Here is a 27,765-nt window from a genome sequence, read left to right as displayed (position 1 = left end):
TATCATAAAATTCTTCGTTTTCACGTAGAAACTGTACAAATCCGACGAGAGCAGCTAAGGCGCAGTGACGTAAATGCATCAATCTTCGTTTAGCCCAGCGGCACTTTCCCACGCACCGCAACCGCTGAGAAAAGTCTGAGCCGTATTTTATTTTTCAACAAATCTATTCAACATTCGCTTTCCAACGGGCGTCGTCCGGCGTCCCGCAGCGCCGGCACCGTCGGCCGTCCCCGCACCGCCTCGATCTCCTCACGCATGCGGCGCCGCTTATACTCGCGGAACTCCTCCATCAACGCCTGACACCGCGTCTCCACCGGCACCCCAACCCCCACGGGCGGCGGCTCCAGGTGCGCGGAACGAGAGCGGCGCCACGCGGCCGTTTTATCCCCAAGGGGCGGCGGTGGGGTGGAGACCCCGCTGAACCCCGACGCCGAGCCCGACGGCGACTGGTCGGTGGCGTTCTGCGAGGTCATGGTCAGCGCCACGCCCGAGTCGGCGCAGATATCCCCGTCCAGGTGCTCCTGGGAGCGCGAGCGCAGGCGCTGGATGGTCTCGTGCAGCTGGTCGCGGTCGTAGTCCCCGCCGGGGTCCTCCAGGAGGCCCTTCCGGTGGAGGTCATCCAGGACGTGGGGATAGGGTTCGGGATGCCGGAGGACGGCGACCAGGCGCTGCTGTTCCGGGAGGGAGACGCAGGGCGCGTATACAGGGGCGGATGGTCATGCAGTCGCTGCTGGTGCCGCTCAGGGCGCTGCCGGGCTTGGGGTGTATTGGTTCGGTGTACTGGATCTGCACGGAGTAGCTGCGTTTGTGCAGGGGTTTCCGCGGCGGTAGGACGGTGTCGGGGCTGGCGTAGATGTCACCGTAGTCGTCCAGGGGCCAGGGCGAGGGGGTGGTACCACGCGGGAGGAGCAGCTGCTGGCAGGTGGCGCGCAGCGATTTCATGCTGCGTAATATTCGCCACGCTTCGAATCTATCAGCTCTGCTAACACCATAAAAACATAAATCACCTGTAATTGCTCATATTAAAAAAATCAGCCCGTCACCTTGTGATCGCTTCCTGAGAACGCAGCAGAAAAAGAGAAATATAAGAAATTAAAACAGCAATGAATGAGATGACCCGAAAAGGAAATAGACAGGACAGGGAAGGCTTACCCACGCTTTAACGGAACCGGACTATTGCTACGGTGGCCGTTGGCTTCTGTAACGCCGGTAAAAAATTATTGGTAAACTGCCGGTTTTAATTTGAGGCAGCAGTAATAAGTCACTAACAAGCGGCTTACCATAACGAGCTTTGCTCTGCTTGCGCTTAAAACATCTGATGCAGCATAAAATTATCACAATGGACAATACGAAAAACGCCACGCCCCCCACGATCCCCGCCGTTATGGCGATGGTCGAGCTCATATTTCCGCTAAATTCATCTGCAAACCGAAAGGTCACTTATCACTCATACTGACCGCGAAAATGGATTTGTCACAAACCAACAGTTAAATTTAGAACTGTCTTTTTCTTGTGTTTTCTTATGTTTTCTTATGCTTTCTTATGTGCGTTGCGGATTACGGTTTATATGACCACTAAACGATGCCGGTGCACACGTACGTTTTAAAGTAAAACTCTGTATGTCACTGGGTTCACTGAAGGAAGTCAGCGTGAAAGCGTAGACCCGGAACTCGTAGGGCGATCCCGGTATTATGTCCTTGGCGTGGTGCCAGGTGCGGCCCTCGGCGATGGGGTCGCTGGAGCGGCCCCACTGCTCGCCCTGCTTGCGGTACTCCAGCATGTAGTACATCACCGGCACCGAGGTGTTGTGCGGCGGCTCCCACACCACGCGCACCCCGCGGCCCGACGTGTCGGGGTGGATGTGCACGTTCTGCGGGGAGCCGGGACGGGCGCCCGACGGCTTGACGATCGACGGGACGTAAGTGGAGCCGCTGGCGTCCGTGGGAAAGACCGTGGCGTACGAGTCAATATCTGCCAACCGGAATTGAAACGCGCCATGAAGCTTATTGTTAAATTATTTCGTACAAATCAAAACAAAACAGCTTCAAAAGAAAATCATACTATTTCTTATTATATATAAATTCATTTGTTAGTGGACGGTGTCTCTTTATGCCGCTGCACTACGGTAACTGTCGAAGTTTATTCGACGGTTTAGAACTGTAAGTACAGTATACATATTAGACAAAAACTAACGTTCGAGAGCGCGCATAAAAATTCAACAATTGAACCGACTGAGCTATTGAAAAAAGGAATTCTTGTCGTCGTAATTTTTGATAAATACTATTAATTAATTAATTTATTCCACGGCCAGTTTTCTTTTAAAATTTAATAACATAAATTAGTGTAAATTTGCGCAAGCGTTTGGATGTGAAATGCAAAACCAAAATTACTGTATTAATGACCGCATCTGTGAGCTCATGAATAATTTATGTACTGTAAATAAGTTAAGCGTGCCGCCGCCGCACCCGGACAAAGGATATCCTTCGTTCGTTAACAACGCTACGGCTGTTTGGAGTACGTTATTTCTTTAACCCGAGAAAAGACAGAGATACTTCGGGTGTTTTTAATGTTTATTCTTTTAACTGTCAAACAGTATTCCAGCGCTTGCTGGTTGTGTAAAATCGGTTGACTATGCCAAAAAATGCAAAAAAAGTGTATATTTATTTAACTTTAAAGTGCCAAGATTACCTAGTGTTAGCATAAACATTAGAGGGCATTTATGGTTATTTTTTGTTTATTACGGCATTTTTAAGTCCAGATACGGTAATCTGTACACCCATCATTTCATGATCTGCACTATCTTTCATGCGCCCCTCAATATAATAATATTATGTAAATACTCACTAAATAGTAATTATTATTGGTAAAGAATTCAACTACGTTCTTTAGTATTGATACTAAATATATTAAGCAGATAATTCGAAGCTAAAGTTCAGAAATGCGGAAGCGGTGAAATTTCCGAATCGTTGCAGAACGAACTACAGTACAAACGCGCCCTTACCCATAGTCCGCACCACGATGGGGTCACTGAACAGACCATCCCCCAGCTGGTTGCGGGAAAGCACCTGGAACTCGTACATGGTCCCCGGACTCAGGTTATACACCGAAAACGACGTGGCGTCATCCGGCCGCACCCGCAACGTCCGCCACTGCCGGCTACTGGACCCGAACTGCCGGTACCATATAACGTAGTGCTGCTGGAAGCCGCCACTATACGCCGGCTGCCATCTGATGTCGGCGCTGAACGGTCCGGGGTCCACGGTGAGATTCGTCGGGGCATGGGGCGTGGTGCTCTCGATGATCAGGGAACTACTGGCCATCAGGGTGGCCACGTCGTTCTCCAGGACGCAGTGGTAGGCGCCGTGGTCGGATTTCTTCAGGTTGAAGATGGTCAGGCTGCCGGCGTGGGTGCTGGTGCGGTCCGTAGGGAGGGGGGCGCTGTCGGCACGCCGCCAGTACAGACGGGGTCTGGGGCGGCCGGCGATCTCCTTGGCGGCGCACAGCATGGTGACGGTGCCTTTCTGTTCGCCTTGGTAGAAGGGCTTGGGGATAATCGCGAAGGCCGGAGGTTCTGCAACACGAATACTTTTATCAGATCTTTATTCGGCTTCACAAAAATTAGCTTTATACAACTAAAAATACAAATTATGAAGATTTGAAATGTTTAATATTATCGCTTTTATAAAATTAAAAAAAAAAACAACATTAAGTACGAATTACTCCATGTAGTGCAGTTACAGATACTTTTAAAATTCATTCATTTTAACACACATTAATCAGCGCACAAAATGTAGAAATAGCCATTGGCTTTTGATTAGACGATAAACAATATAGTATTTTGCTTTTGATTAATCTTTTAATTGTGTACTTAGCCCATTAATAATTTTATTGTATTTATTTCTTATTAACAAAGGTCACCGTTATTCGCGTTGTTTTAGGATTCAATGTACAATTTTTTACTATAGCAATTTATCAATTTTATTTCAAAATTCGTTTATTTTTATAAGAGTTCTGTTTATTACATACCTTCGACGAGGATGTTCATTTCGATGCTGGCGCCACCTGTGCCGTGGGTATTATAAGGAGTGCAGGTGTAGATGCCCTGATGGTCCATGGTCACCTTCTCGATGAAGAGCGATCCGTTGGACAAGCTGGTGACGGCCGGCTATAAACACAACAGTTTAGCACCCAAACTCTGTACGATAATAGGATTATGTCGCCCTTGAATGAGGCCGGTGCGAATGACAGACGCGCTTACCAGGGCTTTGATGTCCAGAACGCGATTATCCTTGGTCCACTGCACAAACTGTACGGGCGGATTGGCTTCCACAAAGCAGCGGATCATGCCGGAGAGGTTCAAAGGAAGGTACTGCAGTGTTGGATTGTAGGTGATCCGGGCTGGATCTGTAATAACAATCTCTTGTAAATTTGTGCACGCTTCTTCTGCATTCGCTCGTTTAATAGTTTTATTATTAGTTTTACCATTTTAGCAATGTTGCCTGAATAATATAACATATCTGTAAAGAACTTTGTATAACCTGATTGCATCAGGAATAAATTAAAGCCGCATTTTCTCAACCTTGTGCAGCATTAATGACTTCTGCACAGTATTAAACTCACTGAAGAGTGCGTTATTTCGTAGTGAACTGGCTTCAAGAGGTACTGGCCCAACATCGCGCATATATACATGAGCTGAAATAAATACTTTGTAGCAATTTTGCACTTGGTTCGACTGGGATGCAGACTGATTTTTGCCGCTTTTTCTGTATTTAAAATGTGCTGCGAATTGTTTACTACAAGAAACCAACGTAAAGCGTCATTTACCCACAGACGAGATGGTCGTGAATATTCCAGTTGACAGCCACTCTCGATGACCACTTTAACCCTATGTGCTTGACAAAACGGAATTTACTGCAATGAAAATTTTGGCTTCCGATTTTTACCGTTAAAGAAAAATGTTTCGTCGATTTGTATGAATATGCATGAATTGCAATGCATCCCACTGCAAAACAGCAGCAAACTCTGTACGTATACCAAAAAAAAGTTTTAAACGCGCTTCTCACAGATGAAAGTGGGGAAAGCCGCTGCAATTGTTGAACTTTTTCTACCACACCGACATGGCGAGCTTACGGTCAGAAGATTATAAATAATGAGGAATCTTCCTAGAAATTATTTTCAACCCGTGGCCAAGTGTGTGTCGACATGATCTTGTCAGCCACGCCACCGTTTTACGTACATTCGATACTGAGCCAGGCGCTGGCCTGCGGTGTCTCCTCGATCCCGTTGGTGACGCGGCAGGTGTACTTGCCGGTGTCGGTCTTACTGGTGGGATTGATGATCAGCGTCCCGTCCGTCTGCACGACCACCCGCGACGACAGCTCCGTGTAGTAGCTGGGCTCGATGGGCGCGTCGCTGAAGAGCCAGTGGAAGGTGAGGTTGTTGGGTTTGCCTTCCGCTTTACAGTGCAGGTTGGCGCGTTCCCCTTCCAGGTAGGTCATGTTCTCCGGTGGCCGGAGAATCACCGCTCCCGCTGAAAACAGAAGCGTTCAAAATAAAATACCGGCTTGTTTCGGTAGAATGATGGTTTTGTCAGTTTCCGACAGCTGCAGTTTTTCTTCGCATAGGAAAATGTGCGCGGTCGATATTCTTAACTTGTTTCAGCTAAATAATTACCAAAACGTCGAAATACTCGTTTATCTAGGTTCACAGTTGACACTAATAATTTTACACACAAAATAAAGTAGTGCGAGGCACGTAATACGCCCAAACCGCTGTTCAAACGAAAAGCAATTTAATTACATATGCTTCAGTTTCCATGACATTTTTGTGACAATTAACTATTGCAAAATCGGTTTTTAATACTATTACACAAGAACAGTGTTTTTGGATAGTAATACTAGCTGTCCGAAGTGGAAAATTGGCAGGGGCCGACAGTTTGCCGGTGTTTTCATTTAGCGCCGTTTAACGTATGCATCCCGCGCCCCGATCTGACAGGTCTGTCATCTCGGATTGGAGAAAACAAACCCATTACGCAAGCAGCGCCGCAGCGTCGTCAACCAGTTTGCTCGAACACTCGGATTCTGAAAATACGAACGTACAGGCGATGATCAATTTGCTGGCGCGGCTGGAGCGGCCCTCGCTGTTCTTGGCCACACACTCGTAAGTGCCCACGTCGGCCGGACCGGTGGAGCGCAGTGTCAAAGCGCTATCGGTTAGCAGGATCTTGGCCGTTAATTGCATTGCTTCCCCATCCTACAACAACATCACCGTGTTATACACTGGATAGTGGACAGGAACCGGTTCACAATTGAATTCTCCGCGCAGCAGGAATGCACCGATAAACAAATCACCCAATCGCACCCATCATCATCAAAACAGCGCTTACGATCCTTATCGTTCTTCATACAAAACGTTATGTCAATTTTCTACTCACAGTTTGAATTTCTCTATATATAAAACTGCACAACATACTTATAATAAAAGGTCATCATTTAGAAATAAAAAAAATCGTTTGAGTGGAATAAACTTATTAAAAGATTTAATAAAGAAACTTCTTTGCAGAAAGATCATCGTTTTATATTAACATTAACAGCGCACGTAAGAAAATATTTGAATGAAATTAATTTTTAAAAAAATTCAAAAAGATTTTTACGGACCTTCATCCAGGTTATTTTGGGCTTTGGCGTGCCGGTTGCATCACAGTTAAAGGTTACTTCGTCGTTCTGCTTGACGTAGATCTCCGCCGGCGGAGCAACGGTGATTTTCGGTGGCGCTGCAAATAAAGAAAATTTTATATTGTGGAAAAGCAGAAATTCCCGCGCCAACGCCCACATTCCGTTGTACACTATTAAAGCGCTACCCGTGAAGTATCCTACAGTCAGTTAGAACAAGTCCACCCCGAATGGGGCTCAATGATTCCGGCTAATGCAGCTGAATGACCCGATGAAAGTACTGTACGAATGAGTGCAGGGTTATTAAGAAACCATCGAAGAATCCTTGAACGGCGACACTTGTGCTGTGCGGCTTGAAGAAGCCGGTCGCCAAGTGGCCCCCATTCCCGCGCATACACTGAGAATGTCTGTGTGGAAGCGGGGTTAAGTGTGCTGATGTTTGCCAGAAAATGATGCCTGTGTGTACAGTGTACAGTGTATACACTGCCCGGCAGCAAGGTCGGGGCTGGCCGCTGGTCAAATCATTAATAGTTTCGTGGGGGTCGAATTGGTTGTGTAGCAGTTTATAGGGGGACAGCAGTGGCCGCAAGCGGGCGGCCTGCTGCGGGGACACTGGCGGATGTTAGCTTTTCCGCTGATTAAGTGATTGTTTCGGATGTGGCCGGTCGGGATGGCTATTGTGCCGGGCCGGCAGTCAAAATATTAATGATTTTGCCGCGACTGCCTGCTTCGTCATGGCTTGTATTTTGGACGCTCGGCGAAAACATGCGTGATTTTTATAATAAAATATTAAATTACAGGGAAATATTACCACCTAAAATTTCGTCGATCCGTTAAAAGAAAATCAATATTACAAAATTATTTTTCAGCCAAATCGTTTCTGCAGTTGAATATTTCCGCCAACATTACAATAACAGACCTTCGAAGCTCATAATTAAGGAAATCGTGGACTTCCATTGGAATAATTTTTATTGAAGATCAGCAGTGTTCAGCACTCTAAGGTTTAGTGTTGCAAATCTGGTATAAAAATTAATTTGACCGTTTATTTAATTTTTATTTCAAAGCTAACAAAATTAGCAGTTAATCTGTCAATAGCAGTTAGCAATTAATACATGAAAAATGAAGGGAAAACTTGTAGCTTACCGTGTACAACAAGGTACACCCAGCTTCCGTTCTTCGGCGTTTCCGGTGGCCGGTTGAGCAATTGCACTGCAAATAAATTTATAAAAATTTAATATATTCCAATTTCAATGCAATTTAAAAAAAAATTATTACGGGAAATATTTATTTAATCCGATGGCGAAACCGGCATTTTTTCCGGCTCTCCCTTACCTTTACACTCGTACCATCCCTCGTCCTCCCGCTGGACATTGCGCACCAGCAGTGACGCCTTCTCCCCGCCCTCGGCCGCCAGCGCCAGCCGCCCGGCATAGCCACTGCCGACGTGGGGCGGGTAGCCCTGGTACAGGATAAAGATCGGCACATCTTGACCGCGTTTCGACCATTCGATAATGTGCGACACCGGCCGACCGCCCGGGTAGGCGAAATCACAGCGCAATATGGCATCCTTGTTGGCCAGGCCGACGATCTGGCTCTGCGGCGTCCGGATAAAATTCCCGGCGTCACCTGAAAAAATGAACAATATTTTATAAAAATTATTTTGTGGCTTGACGAGGAGTTCAGCGTGTTCAAGTGGAAAGGTGAGAATTGCCGGGTTTATCTATATATTTATACAGAAAATGTGGAGTGCGGAATGGTTGGAGTGGCCAGTGCCAGCACTTAACGGATCGGATGACATGCTAATGACGCTATTAATAATTCATACCACCGGTAATGTTAGAGCGTTTATGGCCGGGGAAATTGCGGTCATTGGCGACGATGGTCGATCTCGTCAAGATGGGTCATTTACGAGCGGCTGTGTTTATACGCATCCTGATTACACCCGCTTTTCGCCCTTTTCACGCTTTTCTTGGTTTTACTTTCTTAAGTAAACCGAAAAAATGCAGCTTCCGGTCGTTATTTCTTACACATGATTTAGATTAAATAAACAGGCCCTGCGGGCGGCTGCCACAACGACAACCGAAAGGCAGTTTATTTCCGAACAAAATTCTGCAAAATTCCTTCAAAGAGTACAGCATTAAATTTCCTTCTGTTTCCTTCCTACAAATAGATTTTTTAACGTTTTTCTTATAAATCCTGATACTTTGTAATTTGTTTTTTAAATTTCTAATAATTTTTCACGTTGGCAGATTTCTTCTGATGTTTCTGCCATCAAAATTATAATTTACGTATATCGCAAAATTTTAATTGCTGCTGACGCGAAAAAAAAATAGTTTTTTCCTGTGAATAACTTTTCAAATTCAAATTCAAACAGCAATAAAATAAAATTTCTACAGGTCAGTGAATTTTAAGTACTTTGGTATCTCGAGCGAATTTCCTGCCTCCGTCGGTGGAAAATTTAAAATACTAGAAATAACCATTTACGAGCGGTATATTTTATATCCAACCGGCAGGACGCAACCATAACAACGGTCAGTGGTCATTTTTGATTCTCAGTCATTAAGTCCACTGCGCGGTCTTTTCTATGCGCCAATGGACATTAAAATTAAAGAGCCCCGGCCCCTCCCGAACAAACAGTTGGTGCGCATCCCGCTGCTGGCGCTGACAAAGCACTGGCATAATACCCATACGGCCTGCGTCACGGCTTTGCGGAGTGACCTCTTGATGCTCAGCTGCGATATTTTGCATGACAATGGGATGATTTCTCATCCGGCTAAAAAGTGCCCCATACACGTCCGCCACTGGGAGGCCGCCGTGCGCTCAAAAGGGGGACGGACACATGCCGTGCGTGGGTAATTGCCAAGTCGATCGCCGGGCACGGGGATATATAGGATCGCGACGTCAGATACAGCTACAACACGCCGCCGGCCAAAGCTCGGTAACACAATTACCGAGATGGGAAAAGCGCGTTACGACACTGTAAGGAGATTATGCGCCAAAATCCTCTGCACAATTTATTTTACCATCTTAATACGCCTTTAATTTATCCGCAATATTTTATGATTTTTACCAAGAAAGTTTCCATTAAAAAATTATCATTTACTCGTCCACCAAAAAATTTTTGGTAGTCAAAAATTGCTATCATGTTTTTTTTATATTTGTTAAGTTGTTCTTCTACAATCTGAATTTTTCGGGATTTAATATTTATTAAACATATTTGTTTTTAATAAACAACAAATCGTTTTTTTATATTTGTGGAATAATTTGAAGAATGCCGTCAGAAATTTGACAGGAGTAAATTAGGTTAAAATACAGATACAGCAAATAATTAGGCGGAATATTTTTATAAGCGCGGAAAAATGGAAATAAAGCAGCATAAATTTTGTACCATTTTTATTTGGATTTTTCTCAGTGAAAAATATTTATATGGCCATTGATTAAGAAAGGAATGTGTTGTTTCTGGCGCGGCGAGAACAGCGCCCGCCATTGATGACGACGGGAATCAGCTGCATCAGTTGGCCTGAAAGGAACGCAGCCATTGTCCTCAACTAACCGATCGGCATCTGTTATGGAAGCGCAGCTAATCAGGCCGACTCATCTACATCCTTTGTCTCCCGCACCCGTAATTGTTCTTATACATATATACTTATATACGCGATCGCGATGCTGTTTATCGTTACAACGGCTAAATGGATTTCCCATTTAATCGTCAATGCCCAATTAATTAATTCTTACTCTCGCGCCAGGATTAATGCGCTATCAATGTACACGGCTCCGTGGAGTTTAATAATTAACTCGCTATTCAGCGGAATTTTTTCGATACTGTGTTTCTGCGAATTTCTCGAAAATACAGATTAAAATTACGTTTAATCAAATACTAAATAATTTTGCGAGGATTTTTAATATAAATAGGATTATAGGACTATAAAATATATATATATATATATAAACTTTTTAATATAAACCTTTTTCTTTCGTATTAATAATTTATATATTATTTTTAATTGTAATCTTTAAAAAATACGTATTATTCTATCGTGTTTTATACCCTAGAAAGGGAAATTCTGGAAAATATAAGGAGAAAATAAAATTGATATTTATCGTTCATCGCGAATTTTAATCCGCCAGAATTTTAAAATGCGTCAGCCCTTTTAAAATTGAATAGCCGCCCAGCCGCATAATGGGGAAATATAGTGCGAAAATTCCCCAGTGACACGTGGGATGAAAGATTAGGAATGCGCGAATTACCCGTATGAATATGGAATAGCCGGGGAAATGATTGTTGTTAGCATTTAGAAAGGGCTTTCAAAGTTCCAACCGGCGCTGAATGGACACTGGCGCGCCCATATATACACGTATATACGAGTATATTGTATATATATCGGATGGATCTAAACAGGAAGCTGTTGAATCGGCAAATGTCCCTCCTGAACGTCAGCCCGCGTAATGCCTCAATGCGCGCAGGATAGTAACAACTTTCCAAACGGACAATTCATATCATGCCCGAATCGGAAGCGATTCTTTCCTTTAAAACTACCCAATTATCCCCGCTCATCCTATCGATTAGACGCCAAATACTTCCCTCACTGCCAACACAGGCATAGCACAAACACCACGAAGTAACATGCAAAAATCAACTACTGCCCTACTTTTTCCACCATCTAGGTTTTCGACGACCAATAAACACTTTGAAGTGGGTTTTTAAAATTTCTTTAGGCAAGAATATTTATTGAAAAAAAGGGAAAAAATATGGCAGCTACAGAACATTAAATTGTATTTAAATATAGTTCTAATATACTAAAATTTTAATACATGCTTATTTATTGTGGTATTTAGTTACATATATTTATTACATTTATTTATTTAAAACATAATATATATTTTAAAGGAAATTTTAAAGTCAAAAATATATCTGAATATATTTGGATATAATTTTATTTTTGGGTATAAATATATTTACCATGTATTTGTTGATATGTTTATTTATTATATACATATTTATTTTTTTATATTTTTAAAGCGTATTTAGGACGCGCAAATCTTTTTTGTTTTTATTAAAATTATTTGCCGTTTAAAATTTGCTATTACCAACGGAATAATTTAGGAAACATTAGTACGGAATATTTGCGTGCTTAACACTATTACTTTGTATTGTGGCAAAAGAGTGACTTTATTGAAAAGTGGAGACACAACCTGCCAAACATGCCAGACAGCCGATAATAACAATGGGCACGTAATAAACTGTCAACTTTCTGACATGTGCAGCATCACAATGGGCACAGCGCCGGCGTGGAAATTATCCACAAATTATTCCCATCCAAAATGCCGGTCATTAATCTCCCAAACTGCCGTCCCCGGGCCGGACAGGACAGTGCGGACACAACCTGCAACATCTGCGTGCCCCATTCCATTTGCGTCGTATATGGCCGATAGCGGGCAGATTTTTAAACAATCAATCATCCGCGCCGTTATATATATCGAAGGCATCCGATATTATACAGCTGCTGGCGTGTTGTACATTGTTTAATTAGCTACCATTATGACGGCAAATAATCACACCGATCGGCCAATGTAACATGATCGGCATAGCAATTATACTTCATATTTCCGTAGACAAATTAGGCGGCTAAAATATCTCTTAAGAGATATTAAATTATTAATGTATTTCATCGATAATTTGAATTAATGCATTTATTTTATTTATTTCCCTTTTTAGATATTGAATACGAGATATTGATATTGATATTGATATTGAATATATATATTTTTATATATTTTTTTTGAGTAATACGCTCGTATTACTCATAATATTTTTGATGTACATCGTTTTACGAATGTACACAACCATTAAAAATTAGGCTGGTACTTAAATTTTAAAGCGTTTATAAACGAATTTTCTTCTAAACGAAGCGACGAATTTTCTTCTAAATTATTTTTCGATTTTCTGTTTATCAGAGATTTAATTTTAAATTATTCTAGTGGTTCCAGTATTGGAGCGTTTATGTGTAAGACGGAATTTGCTTTTAAATTATTTATCGATTTAGTTTTCTATAGACGAATTTAGCACATAATGCAGACGCACAACATGGAAGAAAATGTTTGACGGGGATTTAGTGGAGGATTTCTCAAGAGCACCAAGGATTGCAGGAGACAATATTATCATTATGATGAATTTGGTTGTTGAGCGCTGTGCAAATACATGTGCCGGTTGGCATTAAAGGCAGATGATGGGGGCCCAAAATCAGGACAAATCCAGTTTGATGCCGGTTGGCAAGAAATGCACGGGTAGAATTACACAAACAGAGATTAACCCCAATACAGCACACATGCACATGCCCAGACCGGGAATGATCGACAGGATGTAAACGTAACGGTTGCGTAGGCTGAGACCGGTCACTGTATATACAGATACGCCGGTCCTGTTCACGAGCACATAGCCTGAGAAATCGCCAAGAAACCTGAGACGGTAAACATGATGGATTTTCTTATTGGATTTACATTTTTATTTTCATCGGGTTTATCCAGCATGCTATGCCAAACCGAGGGAAAATATTTTGACAATATTCTTGATCCTTTCGCTCAATACACACACACACTAGAAATTCCATATTTGTAAAGACCGGTAGAAAATACAAATATAGAAGCTTAGTCCATTCAACTGCAGTACACGAAGAAGTGGCGAAAAATATAATATAGATTTTTGCAGCAGAGGAATTCTGCACCATAATTTTTTATGTTTCAGAAATTGTTAAAAATTAAAAATAACATGTTTTTGGTAACACTATGCACATCACAAAATAATATACGAATTATTTTATGCAGATTTAGATTTCAGTAACTGAAAAGTTGCTGAAAAATAAATAAAATATTTTCTTATATAAACGATAATGCAAATCTAAAGGAATAGTTTTCAAATATAAAAATATGTTTTTATATAAGGATTTTGATCTATAAAAGTGTTTTCCTACGGTTACGTTTCGGCTTCTGTCATGCCGTTGCGAAATCTTTGATAATTTTGATTATTTTTCCGATGATTCCTGATAAAAATGTTGACATTGCGATTAGCCGGGATATCCGGGATTGGGAATTTTTCCCGGAGTCTGGACAATAACAAGTGGAGTTGTGTGCGGCGATTACTGTGCGCGCTGCTGACCGGCACTTACTGTACTGTATATCGGCGGTAATGCGCAGTACAAACACAGGCCGCTGCTGGCGGCATGGCCGCTATTTGTTGACCAACTTGTTCTAAACATGTTTACACTCACATGGCCCCCTCTCAACTGGACCGAGCGACATTTCCCGCGGAAGTGCACCCAACATCATAATATGCCAATATGCACACCATGCATATATTTCTGCGCTGTTCATACTGCATTCAATTACGAGTAAATGCAAATGCAATCAACTGTACATTTAAATAAAAAAAATGCGAAAGAATGTCAGAAACGCATTTTTATAACCAAAATAACTTAAGCAAAATAGTGGTGGGCGTAAATATTTACCATTAAACAGCAAATAAATTTTGCTCGACGCAACATTCGCCGACATAATAATAACAGCTATAGTCAAATTAAAGTGCAATTTGCGTATGCAAAAGTATATTTGCAATTTATACCATTATATATGGAATTTATATATGCATTTATTTTTATATGCAACATTGATATACCCAGTTTATTTACGTATACATTGAATCAGTTTTATATGCAACATTTATATATACGCGCTTTATTTCTGTTCTACATGCAGCGTTTTTAATATATGGAAATAATTTTTATATACACCATTTATATGTGCAAGTTTTGCATTTTTATACACAAAAACGGTTCAGATTAAAAATCGAAAACTCAACAAAGAAGCAGCAGCAATAGGCCCTCATTAGCCATGCCGGACATTCTTCCCGACACAAAACACCGGAATGAATTTGCCGGACAATACCGCATTGCCAGCCTATTTCACTAATCCCTTTTCAGGGCACAGCCGGCATTGACCAGAGCCCCAGTTGCCAATGGCAGTATAACATATCCATCCGGTATAATACGCATATATAGAAAGGTGCCGGACAGTCTCGTCCCGTCCATGGATACAGCGCCTCGGCCTCCCGGGACATGGGCACTTGCGATGCGGTAATCAAACTAAATTTTACGCATTATAACCACACAAACTGATTGCCTGCTCTCTCTCGGTGAGTGCACCCGGACGGCGGGCGCAGATGCCACTTTTCTCCTCATTCAAACGCACAGAGATATTGTTGTGCACTGTCCAGTGGAAAATATTATGCATTCCATTTATAACTGCATTATTCAAAATATTATTAATTAACTTATCCGCGACACTTTCCTCGAGGACTTTTTATTATCCACAGGGTAAATTAATTTCCATCCGGCTCGTGATTTTTGTTGCATATTTATGCGCATATAAAATCGCGGCTAATTTCTTTATTTCCTTTATAACGCGAACGCTGCAGCGTAATTATTCTTGCATTATTTAATATTTTAAGCACAAACTGATTTTTATATTCTAATGAAATTAATCAACTATTTTAAAAATTATTAATTTTATATTTTATTTAAGATTAATTTTTTGCACCTAAATTTATTATATTATTTACACGGAAACTTATAAATTGCCGGCGTTAAAAAATCATTTGACATCGATAAAAGGCGAAAGTCTAATTAGAAAAGTTGTTAGTGCATTGCCCAACACGAGGTAATTTGTTTTTGACGCAATCTCGGCAGTGTAGCGTTCATTTTGAACGGTACAATCTTTTGCGCCTAAGTACAACGCTCATCCATCATGTCTCGCAACAAGTAATTAGCCGGTGCACTTTTCCCTGCAAGTAATTGCGCGTGAAGAAAAGAAGAGTTCCCTATCAAACGCGATTGCATGTCACATCATCGATTAAATGCCAACCAATATCTTTAACTTCCAAAGCGATTCCTGACGAAAACGTTAACGGAAACATCGCGATATATAGTAGCTAATCGCCAATACAATAAAAAAAATTTTATATATCAAAACATGTAAATTATTCAAAAACTCATTAAACAAATTTGCAGTATTTAAATATTTATCTAGATAAACGTAAATGTCAAACGAACGATGGCTGTAAAATTTTTTTGCTATTTTGTTAAATAATAAATTTATTTTCCTTATTTTTTTTCATTGATGATTATGATGAAAAGCACTGCCTGAAAGATAAATAATGATATGTATAATGATGTTGGCTGAGCGGGTTAGACAGCATTAAATCCCCCGCTGAGCTCATTATTTACATTGTTGCCGTCTGTAAATTAGGCCTTTTATCTAATTATTTGGATTGGCCAGCGGTCAGTTAAACGGCTGACTAATTGCGACGCGGACCCATTCCCATTTCCACCCCGGCACAATGCACACACTGGACACGGGCAGTCTGCAACAGATTCGCCACACTGTAAATATATTCACAGCGCTAAAGTAATCCCAATTTAGCCTGTCCATCATCATTACCCAACCGGCTTTGATTATTTTTCGACATCCCGCGATTTAGTCAGTATTCCATTTCCACCAGTCACTCTGACTTTTCATCAGATTTATTCGCAATAAAAAAAATTTATATTTCTAAAATCATGTTACAATAACATTATGAGCGAATAATTTATTTAATAAATTCGAAAAGAAACGTTAATAAAACAGAAACACAAAATCGCAATTAAATTATGATGGGAAATTTCCAGTATTGCGCAAATTATGTAAGGATGTTTTTGTGGTCGCTGGCAAAATAATATTTACCTTGCATTACGTAAAAAAAATCTGGAATAATAATTTTTGTAAAAGTATTTGCCCACAATTTTGTTAAAACAGCACCAAAACCTTCCTTAGAACAAATAAAGCGGCATACGTTAAAGAGAAAAAAATAGCATTTCACCCGCCGCATCCCAATAAATCAATGGGGAGATTGCCCGACAAATCGCACCTGCTATCAATTTATTTGGCCCCTTTCTCCTGCACGACAAAAGCCGGCGCAATGGCGCTTGTCGGCCGCGATGAAAAAGCAGGGAAAACATTTGATCACGGCTTAGTGTACAGTTGAAAACTGTATGTCGTCGTTTGTGCCGGTGAATGATAGATGATGATATCGATGAGTAGCTCATAAGGGAAATTGGAGACGCCATCCAATTCGGTTGTGATCGGCACAGGGCGAAAAAACACACGGCCGCTTATATCGATCGGTAATTAATGCGGCCCACTTTCCACTTCCGTCGCGCGCGCGCACCCCACACGGGAGCCGGTGTTGTCCGGCTGTACAGTGGCCCATGTCAGCGCGGAATCATTACGCCGCTCCACTCATCCACGGCACCCCCGCTGCGATGTGGTTCAACACTTTCTCAACAGTTGTCCCGGCTTTTATTCTCCGTTAGTGTGTTTCACTGTTACAACGCACTCGCAAAAATTCCCATCGCACACGCATGCGTGGGAAAAAATTTCCTCTAAGAATTCCAGCGGCTTAAAATAGTGTGCTGTTGGACAGTGTTTCACATTCCTCCTAATTATCATTAATTTTGCTCTTTTCACATGCTCAGTTTCTGGCACTCCTTATTTTAATTAATTTCTGTTTTTCTCTTCCCAAAGATTATTTTGTGGCAGTGTTGAATTACAAATTAAATTCAAAAACTGTTTTTTTAAAATCATCTTATTTTGTTACTTTAAGACAGGCAAGAGATTTTTGCTTTCGCCAGAATTTTAAAAAAAATTTCCTCTTCGTAGTACGATGCTTCCTAAAAATTTTGAATAAATTTTACGTCCATCAGTTTTATTTATACAAGTTATGTATGATCAGTATATTACGGTAATATTTTTATCAATTTTGTATTTAATGTAGGGAATTTTCTAGTCCTTAAATAATATCACGATTTACGCGGGACATGTGCGCTGTATTCTGCTGGGCAGTTGCAGTGCAGATAAATATATGCATAAGTCAACAAATCATTAAAAACCGATAGATAGTTCATTAAGATGCGGACACGTGCAGCATTCTGCCCGGGCACACGTACACAGTATACACACACACATCGTAAATTCATTCTCATCCGCGGGGATAAACCAAACGTCCCGGCGCATGTTTTCACAATCCTAACTGAACCTTGACCTTAAGTGCGCAGCGGTGCACGGACAGTCCAGTTTGTCTAGCGTGCCGAAGCTCACAACAATAATAATCAATTTTTATCCATTTTCGAAAAATATTCCACATTTTGATATTTGATTTTTAAATTGAATAATTGCAGTAATAAATGTAGGTGACGCGCACGTGTTTACATTATTTGTTATGCTGGAAATATATTAGCCGGTGTGCCTGGCAGCCGTCCGGACACGGGCGGAAGCGGAGCGGATGCGAGGAATCTGGTGATCATCTAATATGATAAATAATTTCCGCTGAAGGTATTCAATAAATTTCAGCTGCTGCGCCCGGTATTGGCTTTCACTGGGGAGAAAATATCCTCTAGGTATCAATTACAGACATCGCATTAGGACCACGCAGCAGCCAGCTACAATCACAGTGTACCACCGCCCAGCGTGCGCCGCTGATTGTATGCTACCATTTCACCAGGGTATTAAATTCTGCTTCCAGCAACACACGCGTTCATCCCAAAATAAAATAACGACCGTCATAATTTTTATATATACGTGTACTCTATAATTCAACTGACAGTTTTATTTTGTATCAATTCATACTTGTATATTTTATTATTGTTATATTTCATTTTATCTGTTATTGTTTTACGTTTTCTATGTTTTTTATTTATTTATAGATTTTTTTATTTAATTATGTAACATCAGATATTACAAATTAATTGTAAATCGTTTTAAAAATTTTTTTTTAAACAGCAGTTCTCCTTTAAGTTCAAGGCAATCGGGAATCTTTCTGCTGGAGTGGAGAAGCAGCATCCCTTTCAATACACGTACAGGAATTACGAAGTAGGAATCAATGGCATCATCAAAAACATTGTACTCTCCTTGGCATCCTCTGGCGCATCATAAAAAAGCAATTTCCTTTGACAAGAAGCATACACTCCGGCCAATTGGCATGCTCCAGCCGGCATGCGCGCCTCTTGCCAGCCGGGAACGTGGCCCCCCTTCTTAACGACATCCCCGCTTAGCCCCGATGCCGGTACACACAGTGTCACACACTACAACCTATCCCCTGCACAAGTGCCCATGTTGACAAATCCCCAGCGGGCTCATTCGGCAGCCAAAAAATGCAAATGCCCCGGTTTGCATATATGTCGCGGCAGTCCTCTACGTTTTTAACGAAGGTCCAGCACCAAATCGCCACAATCAGATTGTATCTAATCGAGTATTAAGCAGCCTGGGAATGTGGGTCAAGGAAGACGTCGCTGGATTTGTACACTTTGATTTTTATGGCTAAAGCAATAAACTGCCACTTTTGAACTGTGCAGCTAAACCGGGCTTTACACTCTCCCACGCTGGGCTGTCAGCCTGTCAATATACGCGCACGTATATATAACGGGCTCGGCTTTTATTGGAGGCTGCCAAGCGCTGCGGATGACTTTTACGGGCTGTGTTTAATGCCGGGCAGTGTTAGCGTTTTAACTCGGGCGTTGAAAGGAAGTTTTATCGCCATCGCTATTAAATTAAAACATTAAAGTGATGGAGAGAATATTTTTTAATGGAAACGCTGACACGCCCGTCGATAAATTTAACAAGAAAAATTCACGAAAACAATAATTTCAAGATATTTACATATGCCAAAATTATAATTACAAATATATGTTTCATCTTATGTAAAAAATAAAAATTCAAGTGCGCCTTAATATTATGGAAAAAATTCGCGAATAAGAAAGAATTATCTAGAAAAAATTCGGCAAAAAGGTTACTTCAAAATGTTATTTGAACATTATAAATACACATTTTATGTCGTTTAAAAATTAAAAATTTAAACGCTCCTTAATAAAATTATGGAGAAATTTTAATGCGAAATTAATAAAAATTTTGCGGACGAAAAAATATAAATTGTTTGCAAGAAATCATGACATGAAAATTCTAGAAAAATGTATCCACACGTATACGTACAATTTACAAGTAGCAATAAATTTTGAAAGGACGCGTTTAATCGCCATGTATCGTTGTCACTGCTCAGCCGCCACTGGAAGCGATGCGAATAATTCCGCGGAGGAACAGGATGTTGGTGATAATTATCGGCGAGCATGGCCGAGCCGTGTTCGAATGAAGACTGCGTGCTGCCGGGGACAAAAGTGGCTAACCAAGCGGAACCCGAACGCAGGAGACCGCTGGTACCGGCACGAACACGCGTGTCTTTAATGTCCCTGATTGTCGGTGCGGTCAACCGGAAGCTGTGAGCCGGCACTGGCCAGTGGGCCTGCAATTTACAGGCACCGGTCTCGTGTGCTGGCTTGTCAAAATCGCGGCTGCCGCTTTGTACCAACTGGCAAATGATACAGCATTTAGAAAAAGTGCATTTTGTAGCTGAACAAGTGACCGGTACAAGTTGTTCCGGTATCGGCCATCTGGAGTCGATAAAAAAAATCCCGGAAAAAAATTCGAAAGTTTGATTTGTAAGCAAAGCAATAAATTTAGAATAAAATTTCTACTAAAATAAATTTAGCGTTTTCATTACTAATAAATTCATTTTACAGTGTAAATGTCTAGTGTGTCTAGAAGAAATGCCTGTTATTTTATTCATTTTAATTATTTAAATTTATTTTATTCTGATTTTATGTATCTCTGAAAAATCCGCCGGTTTGGCTAATTTTTTTAAAGAATTTCGACGGGAATTCTACGAAGCCGGTTTTTAGATAGACATTTCTGTGCAAAGTCGTTAAAGTGATTTTCATGAATAACATGATCAAGTCGCGTCAATCGCCGACAGACACGCGTATATCACGTCAGCTGAGCAGCAAATTTACGGGCATTTAAGTTGGTGGAGGTTGTGGCCGGGCCTGCAATTAGCCGGGACAGTTATGGCCTGTTCCTGGGGGATTTGTTTTTCACTTTAACCGCCACGATGATACATGTCTGCGTGCGTAGAGAAAATGAGCAGCGCCATTTATTTCACCGTCTTTTTCACTTTTCCTAACGTTTTAATGGCCTCGCGTGGATGGACTGTTCAAGCGCGATCGCGGCTGCAACAGTTCCATCACTTATCCGCGCGCCGGATGTGTGTCACTTTAACACACACATACACTTCAACAAACGCGCAAAAATTTTAAAACAAATATATTTTCGGTAAACTCAGCTAAGTCAGCTAAAACAAATCAAATAAATAATATATTCACTGACTGAAATTTTATTTTATGGCCAAAATAATTTTAATAAATTTTTCTGTATCATTTTTGTTAATTTTTTATATGACATTTATTCTATTTTTTTTATTTATCGAAATAAAAGTTAATTTTTATGCCATGTATTTATCATTTGTTTTATTTCTTATTTATGGGAAATAAAAATTAATTTTGCTGTGTATAAGAATAATTTTCATTTAAACGGCTCGCCCTGTTTTTAAATAACAGCAATTTTATGTAATTTTATATACAAAAATATCGTAAATTGTTGCTTGATCGATTGCCGAAACCGTATTCCACAAACACACGTGATTCCCTACAAGAATCCACATCAGTGATTGTACTGCTGGAAAACGGCTTACAGTGTGCGCAGCAACTGTCCTGAAATTAAATTTAATAATCAATCGTAACCACAAATCATGCAGTAAATCGATGGGATATTTTTGCGCGCCCTGACGCACACTACTACACAACCGCGCAATTCGTGAAATGTCAATGCGCGCGCGGCGCCCGTTGTACAAGGGACAATCGCCTTATCATTTTGCAAATGGGCAAATTATACACAAAATGCAAATTGCACACAGAGTGATCGTTAAAGATTATGTTGACACATGGGAAATATTCCCCCTCTGACATCTTCACACAGAGCGCTGGTTACATAAAAATATGTCACTGCCAGTAAAACTGTAAAAACGCGGGAAAGGAATGAAGATTGATATAGGCGAATCCCTGCATTTTCCGAAAAACTCCACAGCTTGTTTGGGCGAGCAAATCGCCGATAAGGATCAGCTGGAGAGCATTACACGGACATTTGCGGGATTCCTTGGGTCGGCATCTTAATCCCGCCGGCTTACTGTCCCGGCCAATGTGCCTTCTCACGCCGGGTTGCGTCATCCGAAGCCAGCGCATAGAGACGAAGGAGAGCCGGCTAATGCGATTGTGACGCAGCCGGCCTAATGAGCGACAGAGAGAGAATGCGATACGATCGGTCACTTGAGCACGCTGATTGTGCAATATGCCAGCGCCGTGGAAAAAACGTCAAAATGGCGGAACGAATAATTACCCCAATAAAACAGTTTCGGCGTTTTACTGCGTCAAGGCGATACGTTGATCACATAAGTAAAAAATCGGAAGAGCACGAAAAAGTTAATATTAATGGAATTTATTTTTAATTTATTGTTAAATTTTATCCGCTATATGTGCACGCACAAAACCTTATTACTAAAAAAATTACAGAGAAATTCTACCGATAGTCTCATTGCTCTGGAATATCTTTATAATAATTGTGTTTTTAAATTTATACGTACTGTACGAGCATGGTAATAAAAGGACCAGCCTTTATTAATATTAGAAAAATGCCAGAAAAATTTTGCGGATATTTGCGTGCAAATATACAAATTTTCTCAGTCATTTACAGTATGTACACTCGAGCGTTTTTCAATTTCCCCTTTGGAGAAACCGGTTTCCCGTCCACAGCCCACTTGTTATGCTGACCGGATCGAGTTAATATTGACGCAATAATAATGTAGTCGACACACATACAATCATACATCCTCCGTGTCCCCCCCCCTGCCTTTTCATTCGCCGAAATGCTAATATACCTGTGCCGAGGGAAAAAGGATGCATGTCTTTCTTGGCGTGGTTCTTATCAATAACATATTTGCCCACATTGCGGCTAATCGACTGACCGGTTCCCATTGCAGGAATATTCATTTCGACTACGATGAGTACCCGCGACGATCTACACTCGGCTGATTCAATTGACATGCAGCCATGCACACATGGCAGGATAGTTAAGGAAAAGTGAAATTTCTGCTGCCATGATACACACGGATGAGAATGATTAACGCTTGGTGGTCTCCGGATAATACGGGCCCGGGCTTTCTTTGCCTGAGATGGAATTAGCCAATTGTGCTCAGGCAGCTGGAAACGGGGTTTCAGGTGGCCGTAGTCAGAGATTTGCCTTTCATTCATATAAGGAATTACCGAGACAATTTTTATAGATTTATATTCAATTTTATTGTCGAGTATATATTTCGCACAGCTGCCGAAAAATCCGGCTAAATGCAAATTATTTTATTTCATCCTTTATCATTTGCAATAACGGCTAACTTTTGGACATCTGTGACGTGGGTGCGGTCCGAAAAAATAAATTTTTGTAATTTAATACGAGTTTGTCAAGTTATTCGAACGCTTCTTTATTTTTTCTGGAATATCTGAGAAATACATCTTGAAGTGCCTCTTCTTTGTGCGATAACAATCGCGCCGAAGAGCTGCAAAATGCAAATAAGGGGCGTGGCACGCCGGGAACTCGCTAGACCTTTTGTCGCCGTCAGTAACACTTGCAATATTAATGACCTGCTACCTCTCCATTCAACGCCACAACGCCGACTAATCTAACGAAATAGGACACCGTGCTATGATAATTGCGGCAAATTTTTTTCCCAATACGGATTTACAGCCACTTTTCTTCGGCACTATCCATTCTCCACGAGCATTTCCTATATACTGTAGATTTATAGTACAAAAGCGCACTTCCTTATTGACGATTAAGGAAGAATGTCCACACACCGCCCGATCCGCCATTCATCCAATAAAAAATGACAACAAAAGTGCATTTTTGTCAAGAAACCCGGGCGCTGACAAAAAAAATCGCCCATAATTGGATTGTCGATCGCTGGCTTTTTCCCTCTCATCAGAGAGAGGAACAGGCATCGCGCGCTGCATGGCATCGATCAGCGAATGAGAGTGTTCTATCGTTTCTTTATCCTGACGTCTTTTACGCAACCCACACAGCTGAAACAGTAGCCGGCTATTTTCTCTAAAGCCGCGCGCGCGCTTTCTCTGTCTGCACTGAGACGCAGCGAAAGAGACCAGAGAGAGACAAAAGCACAGACCAAGGCATCACTGGCATCCACTGTCATTTAGCTAAGTTTTTGCTTGTCTTTCCAATGAGCATTGTGTAATCGATGAATGCGTAATCACTCATCTCTCGGGCTCCCTCTCGTCATTGTAGCCGGTGAAGGTGCAGTGTGCATACAGAGGATATCCGTTGGTAAGGAATCGATGTGGAGTGCGCGCGGCCGGGGAGTGCAAGATGCTGGAGAGTCTTCCCGTCTTTTTGTCCCGGACCAGGCCTGACAGACCGACAAGTAGCCGCGGATGTCCCAGAGGGGATTAGACAAGAACACACGATGCGCCACCAGGAGAAAAGAGCCGCGCCGCTACAATGCCCCGTCAATATTTCTTTTTTCCTTGGCAAAACGGAAGAAAGGAAAACAGAAAATGCCAGCGCTCCTTAGAATTATTGACAGTAGCCCGATTGTTATGTAACCTTTGCCGCGCCGTGTATTGTAATAATTAGGAAGCAAAATTTGTAGAAATCGATTACCCCAAAAAATAAAATTATTCTCCCCAGTACTTAAATAACAAAATACTGCAAAAATTAACTTTTGAGGAGAGAAAATAAATTTTCTAGGGTTGAAAATTCATTGAAGATAAAATGGCTATGTGCCTCTATGTTTCGGACGCACAACACTTGCTAAAAATAAAAAATATTCGTGGCAATAATTAGCCGCAATTTTTATTTTTAATCGCGCATCAAGATGCCATTTTTCATTACCAGACTGAGGTGCGGTTTTTGTTACACAAACTCACAGGAAACTGACGTCATGATTATTTAAACACGCCACGCTATTTGAACCCCATCAGAATTTTGCGTGCATTTCGGGGGATTTTTCTTTCCGGCATGCCGGCGCACGGTCCATCGCAATGCATTAACCGGGGCACATTTGAACAATTTCGACCGGTGTCAGTATTTGTAGTGGCCATTTGGCCGTAGTATTTTGACTGGACCGGCTAAAATGCTAAATGCACTTCCGTCGGCAGCACGCGTTTACGCATTCACCCGTAACTTTCCCACCGGCAGAGTTCAAGTTCACTGCTTTTACCCTCTACAGAGTATAACGTGGTGGTGTTGTTTTTCTTGCAACGCTTGGACAATGGGACGCTGTGTCAACAGTGGTGCCATAAGCGACACATTGGCACAGGAGATGCTTAGTGCGTTGTAATGCGGTAAAACAATATTGGCCCATCAGGAAAAACAAGCCCGCCAATCGGCTGTATCGGCGCAAATGAGCACGTGTAATTGATATGCATTACTTATGTCAACTGGCCTGGATTTCCATCAAAACTCGAAAGAAATTCACAAACATCGACTAACAATTGCAAACTTTTCTCCTGTCTGATTTTGCGCAAAAAATCAATAAACGAAATTCGAACTGAGGAATTTTTTATAAACTGATGCAATTATCGCGTTCATTCGTTCGCCCAATAAATGTTGTATTAAATTTAACATTCCTTAACATCGGCGCATTTTAGAATTTCGCTAAAAAATTAAATTTAGAAAAGTGCTGCGTGCTGAAAGTTTTTATAAGATTGCTACCATTAATTGAATTTAGGCACGCAAATATTTTTCATGAAGTCAGGCAAAACGAATTGCTTAAAAACTCGCATCTTTTTACAGAGTTGTTTGATTTTGTTATTGCCGTCGAATAAACACGGTTAAGTGGTGTCACGTAGAAATCTCATAAAGATATCAGCGTAAAAACGAGGTTTATTGCATAATCCCTTTATCAGCTGTGCCGACGACAAGGCAGCACACCGAAAAACACCACCTCAATCACGCTGGAGTATCCAATTGAACCGGTAGCTGTTGACTTAGTGACCGGTTGTTAAACACGCGATACAATTTCCCCAACAAGGTCCGCCATCATAATCAGCCAGTGTTTTTTTGTAATATCGACGCCAACCGGCAACGCCAATAACATATCACAATGTTCAGCCACAATAACGTGTCAAAATCGGCAAATATTACGTGACTCCGCAGCTCCACTTGACTGATTATCCTTGTCAAAAAACATTATACTTCATGACAGCGCCTTCATCATGCATTTTAATGCCGCGGTGTAATTTACAATTTGACGCGCATGTCACGCCTGGCAATCACACCATCCCGCACGCTATTATGGGTGTTTTTTATTTAAAAGTTTCTTACCGTTGCTCGCAGCCGCCGGAAGCGGGAATAAACAGGACGAATAAACCCAGCAAATCCATATTAACACTCCGGCGTGCAGGCGCATTGGTGCATAATTATGTGCGCAATCTTCCCATCTGGTGATTAGTACGGGGGTGTCCGGTCACCCGGCGCGCAATCTGCGACGGTGCCAAGATCGTGCTAACCGGGCGCTATTTTTAAAAATAAATTATCCAAAAACATTAACCTTAACAGCGACCCGGCGTCCGTTTGCGGCAGTTCAACAAACGCCCGATATTATGCGGCTCGAGAAATATAAACACCCAGCACAGTCACGCTGTCTAATTAGTGAATGGAACAAATTGTATGAGTGAGTGTGTGTGTGTTGCTTATACAGTTGTCTTTGGTCGCTGGATGGAAATGGGAGAAATTAGCAGTGTGGTAGATTTGTTAGGGGATATAACGAGTTAAACGAAGTAACAAGGCCACTTGGCCAGCCGAAATCCTTGTTGAGGTTGTGTGCTCAGCTGCGGATGTGGCTGATGGAGAGTGTACGTGTGTGTATACACTGTGTGTACAGTACTAACAGTAGTGAAAGATGCCGGTGGGCGGCGCCAGGCCGGTGGTGGTCCAACAGTGGAGATGGGTGGGCGGGCGCCGGGCGGATGCGATCGGTTGCCGTACGTGGATGTGGGGAACGAGTGACCAGCCAGCAGAAAGAAAGGAACGAGCTAGTGCGGTGGTACTGCTACCACTGCTACTTTGTTCCTACAGGCTACAGCGAGGGAAGTCTGTATACTACACAATAATTATGTCTATAATGTTATTATACAGAATGAAAAAAATATGTAATAATTATTAGATTTACGCGCCGTTTTATTCTTTACGCACAACCGATCCTGAGTTTCCAAACAAGAGTCTAGAATTGGCACATTAACATTACTCTGTTTGTACGACTAGTATACAAAAATTTATTAAAATACCGAAGCCTGAGCCATTGATAGAACATTTTTGCAGTATACAAATGCCCGTATTCAAATGTACGTACTCACTCTCTATAATATGAATAAAAAAACACAGGCATTTTTCCGTACACGCATATAAAGATATACAGCTTGAATAGCCCTTATAGTTTATACATAAATATATTATCTAACAATCTACCCACGAAAAACAGCATACAATGCCATACATATATACAGCAGCATAGCTCACTGGTAACAAAAGGAGGCATATATACTGTATATAATATGCCGTAAATACATATGTCGCAATACACAATATTTTTGGGGCCGAGAATTAAACTAGCATTTAGTTGCACTCGTCAAATTGTGTGAACTGATAACAATAATATTTTTTATCCATACACGACGTTTTGTATCCATAGACCTTTACTGAAGTCTGCAGTCTGCACCCGTTGGTCAGAATCTTTTTATTCGCGTCAGTAGCAACAAAATTTTTCGCACTTTTTACATAAATCGTGAGAAACTAAATTAAAACACAAGCGAGTTACACCCGTTTATTTTGTGTACATAAATAATTTATTTACAGTGTATTAAATGTACTCGTACACGCGTAACGTAAAGTTAGAATATGTGGCTCTGGGCTTTTATATAACAGTAACAAGTATGTTACGTAGCAGCAGCACCTACAGAGTAGACAGCAGCAGCTAGATTCGTTTGTAAAACGCAATACCAGAGTAGAGCACTTGCATTTAAATGTAAATAAAAATAAATAATAAAGTAAATATGTGTAAGTA

The 27,765-nt window shown here is 41.4% G+C and overlaps 1 protein-coding gene across 2 annotated transcripts; it reads right to left on the bottom strand.

Annotated features, from left to right (window-relative positions):
- Positions 1 to 603: 603 nt before the first annotated feature.
- LOC129598220 (protein turtle-like) lies at positions 604 to 26,503 on the bottom strand. Of its 2 annotated transcripts, XM_055496021.1 has the most exons (14): positions 26,028 to 26,503; positions 8,004 to 8,297; positions 7,815 to 7,880; positions 6,657 to 6,772; positions 6,099 to 6,252; positions 5,237 to 5,530; positions 4,259 to 4,404; positions 4,027 to 4,165; positions 3,002 to 3,571; positions 1,600 to 1,971; positions 1,281 to 1,421; positions 1,153 to 1,198; positions 1,044 to 1,057; positions 790 to 979 (listed from the first exon to the last, which is right to left on the bottom strand). In XM_055496021.1, exons 1-14 carry the CDS (start codon positions 26,110 to 26,112, stop codon positions 939 to 941), a joined length of 2,478 nt encoding a protein of 825 aa, XP_055351996.1. In that variant the 5' UTR covers positions 26,113 to 26,503; the 3' UTR covers positions 790 to 938. The 2 variants fall into 2 exon arrangements, with proteins under 2 accessions (XP_055351995.1, XP_055351996.1); XM_055496020.1 differs by lacking the exon at positions 1,044 to 1,057 and having other exon boundaries at positions 604 to 979.
- Positions 26,504 to 27,765: the final 1,262 nt, after the last annotated feature.

Source organism: Paramacrobiotus metropolitanus, unplaced genomic scaffold, assembly GCF_019649055.1.
Source record: "Paramacrobiotus metropolitanus isolate TYO unplaced genomic scaffold, Prichtersi_v1.0 Parri_scaffold0000118, whole genome shotgun sequence".
Taxonomy (NCBI): Eukaryota; Metazoa; Tardigrada; class Eutardigrada; order Parachela; family Macrobiotidae; genus Paramacrobiotus; species Paramacrobiotus metropolitanus.
Note: the sequence above shows the minus strand (reverse complement) of the source record. Positions and strands in the feature narration are given on the sequence as shown.

Bases quoted from the DNA above. Each gene is read 5' to 3' on its own strand.
- LOC129598220 (XM_055496020.1), bottom strand. From the start codon at position 26,112: ATGCGCCTGCACGCCGGAGTGTTAATATGGATTTGCTGGGTTTATTCG. The intron at 7,881-8,003 runs GTAAGGGAGAGC...ATTTATTTGCAG, and splicing joins GGGATGGTACGAGTGTAAAG to TGCAATTGCTCAACCGGCCA. The intron at 1,422-1,599 runs GTACGTGTGCAC...TTCGGTTTGCAG, and splicing joins ACAGAGTTTTACTTTAAAAC to ATGAATTTAGCGGAAATATG.